General features: G+C 52.2%; 1 protein-coding gene across 1 annotated transcript in view; it reads left to right on the plus strand.

Moving 5' to 3' along the window:
* Positions 1 to 2,711, plus strand: part of Scarf1 (scavenger receptor class F member 1) — a 15,326-nt gene that overhangs the window by 6,010 nt on the left and 6,605 nt on the right. Inside the window, exons 5-6 of the mRNA XM_004635473.3 lie at positions 682 to 900; positions 1,262 to 1,390. Coding sequence (XP_004635530.2) covers positions 682 to 900; positions 1,262 to 1,390 — 348 coding nt within the window. The remainder of the gene's footprint in view (positions 1 to 681; positions 901 to 1,261; positions 1,391 to 2,711) is intronic.

Below are 2,711 nucleotides of genomic sequence, written 5' to 3' on the forward strand. Positions count from 1 at the left end.
TATATATATATTTAAGAGATGGGATCAGCCAGGCATCTGGTACACACCTGTAATCCCAGCACTTGGGAGGCTGAAGTGGGAGAATCACTGGGAGTTTGAGGCCAGCCTGAGCTACATAGTGAGCTCAAGGCCAACCTGAATTACAGAGTGAATGCCTAGCTCAGAGAAAAGAGAGAGAAAGGAAGAAAGCAAGACCGCCTCTCACTGTGTTGCCCAGGCTGGTTAAAGTCCTGACTAGCCTGGACTCCAGGCACGCTAAGCCACTGCACTCATCCCATGTTTTGTTTGTGTGTACTTTTATGTTATAGGATAGAGGGTAAAGCTCTCAGTCCTTCTCTGGGCTGGCATGGTGTAAGAGGCAGAAGAGAAAGAGGAGGACACGAAAGCTGGGAAGGATGGAGGCGGAAGGCAGCTGATAACTTTGCTGCCCTGGCTGGGCTGGTGGTTCCCGGTGACCCTGAACCCAGGGAAGGAGGTCACAGATCATCTGTCCAAACCTCTTCACTGTACATACAGCACTGAGAAAGTGAGGCTTGAGTCCCCCTGAGTGACCCAGCTGGGTCCCGAACGCTCTGCAGCGCCTCTGCTGGCGGAAGTGAGCAGTGTCTGTGTTCAAGGGCCGCTGCTACCTTGGTGCCTCCACCCCAATCCCGTGCTCTGCTGCGCCCTTTCTCTTGCTAGATGCGGCCACTGCAAGCAGAATGCACCGTGCTCTGTGGACACCGGCAGCTGTGAGTCCTGCGAGCCGGGATGGAATGGGACCAGGTGCCAGCAGCCCTGCTCACCAGGCACCTTTGGCGAGAGCTGCAGCCAGCAGTGCCCCCGCTGCCGGGGCGGGGAGCCCTGTCAGGTAGAAACAGGATACTGCGAGCACTGTGACCCTGGCAGGCTGGGGTCCAGGTGAGTGGGCCACCCCGCTTAGGATGGGGTGGATTTTTCTGTCTTATCTTCCGGTCCTCCAGCGTGCACATTCATCCTTGGGGCTGCCTCTGGGTGAGCCCCTGGAGAGAGAGGATTTTCAGGGGCACCTGAGCCAGATGATCCCGAACCGCCCAGTCCTTCCTACCTTTTCCTCCTCCAGGGATCTGTAGTCTGTCTCCCGGGTTTGGCTCCAGGTTCAAGCCCCTGTTTGCACCTGTGCTTTGCTGCCGAATGGCCATTTGGGACCTAAGTTCGAGAGTGCGGGGAAGGTGGGAGGGGCCCTACTCTGGGCGCCAGGCCTGCCCTGCCCTCCCAGGCTCTGAGTCTCACCTCCCCGCAGATGTGAAGACACCTGCCCCAGTGGCTTCTTTGGGGAGGCCTGCAGCTTTTCCTGCCCCACCTGTATTCAGGGCGCCTGTGATGCCGAGACTGGAGAATGTATCTGTAGTGCCGGCTACTGGGGGACCAGGTGAGGCCTGGGCGAGCCCTGGGAAAGGGAGGTGAGGCCTCTGGTGTTTCCTGTAGTTCCCTTCCTGAGGGGCTGCTTATTAAGGACGTGCTTGAATGGTAGTCTGCGATGGTGGCTGCCCAGAGAGCACTTTAGAAAAAGTTTCTTTCTTGGGCCTCTTCATCTCGCAGACCTGTGCCCACTGTTCTTAGTGAGAAGCTGATCCTCCTGCAGTGGGGGGTCACACCTTCCAGAGGAAGTCAGATGGTGCCTAATTCTAAAAGGACTAAAAAATAGCCCACAGGAGGCTGAGACAGGAGAACAAGGCAAGTTAAAGCCTAGCCTGGACCACGTGGCAAGAGCGTGTCCAAAAACTAAAATAACAGGCTGGGAGATAGCCCCACAGCATAAGCATCTGTCAGGCCAGCACAGAGTCCTGAGTTCCATCCCTGGTACAAAACAAAAAACAAAAACAAAACTATATAAAAATCAGAGCATATTAGGCAGATGCAGGGGTGGGGGTTCTATCCCCAGTGTGCAGTGCCAGCCCTGCCCCTGGGTCACACTGAAACGGGAATCGAGACTGAGCATGGTGGTACGTGCCTGTAATCCCAGCACTTGGGAGGTTGAAAACAGGAGAATCACTGTGAGTCTGATTTGTGTAGTGAGACCCTGTAGACTCTGTACTAAATACATAAAAAGCATAAATAAAAGGTCTAAAAATTAAAATTGTGAAGGAGGAAAGAAAACAAAATGTTTTGCTTGTTTTTTGTTTTTGTCTTTTTGAGACAGGGTCTCACTATGTAGCTCAGGTGGGCCTTGAGCTCATTTTGTAGCCGAAGCTGCTCTTAAACTCACAAGGATCCTCCTGCCTCAGTCTCCCAAATGCTGGGATTACAGGCTCATGCAACTATGCCTGCCTGGTGACAAATATAATTTTTCTAAAGGCATGAGGCTTGAGAGTTTGAAGCAAGCCTAGGCGACATGACAAGACCTTGTCTCAGAAAACAACCAAAAATATCCAGGCGTGGGCTGGGGATATAGCTCAGCAGTGTAAGCGCCTGCCTGGCAAGCACAAGGCCCCAAGTTCAATGCCCAGTACTACCAAAAAAAAAAAAAAAAGGCATGATGGTACAGCTTATAATTATGGCACTCTGACAGTCTGACGCAGGAGGGCTGCAAGTTTGAACTCAGCCTGGGCAATTTAGCAACTTAAGGAAAGTTCTTCAAAATAGAAAAAAAATTTAGTTCCCCCACCACCTCCCCTTGTTTGTTTTTTGCAGAACTGGGGATTAAACTTAGACCCTTGTGCTTGTCAGGAAAGTGCTTATTCTTTTTTTTT

This window comes from Octodon degus, unplaced genomic scaffold (genome assembly GCF_000260255.1).
Source record: "Octodon degus isolate 3935 unplaced genomic scaffold, OctDeg1.0 scaffold00072, whole genome shotgun sequence".
Lineage (NCBI taxonomy): Eukaryota > Metazoa > Chordata > Mammalia > Rodentia > Octodontidae > Octodon > Octodon degus.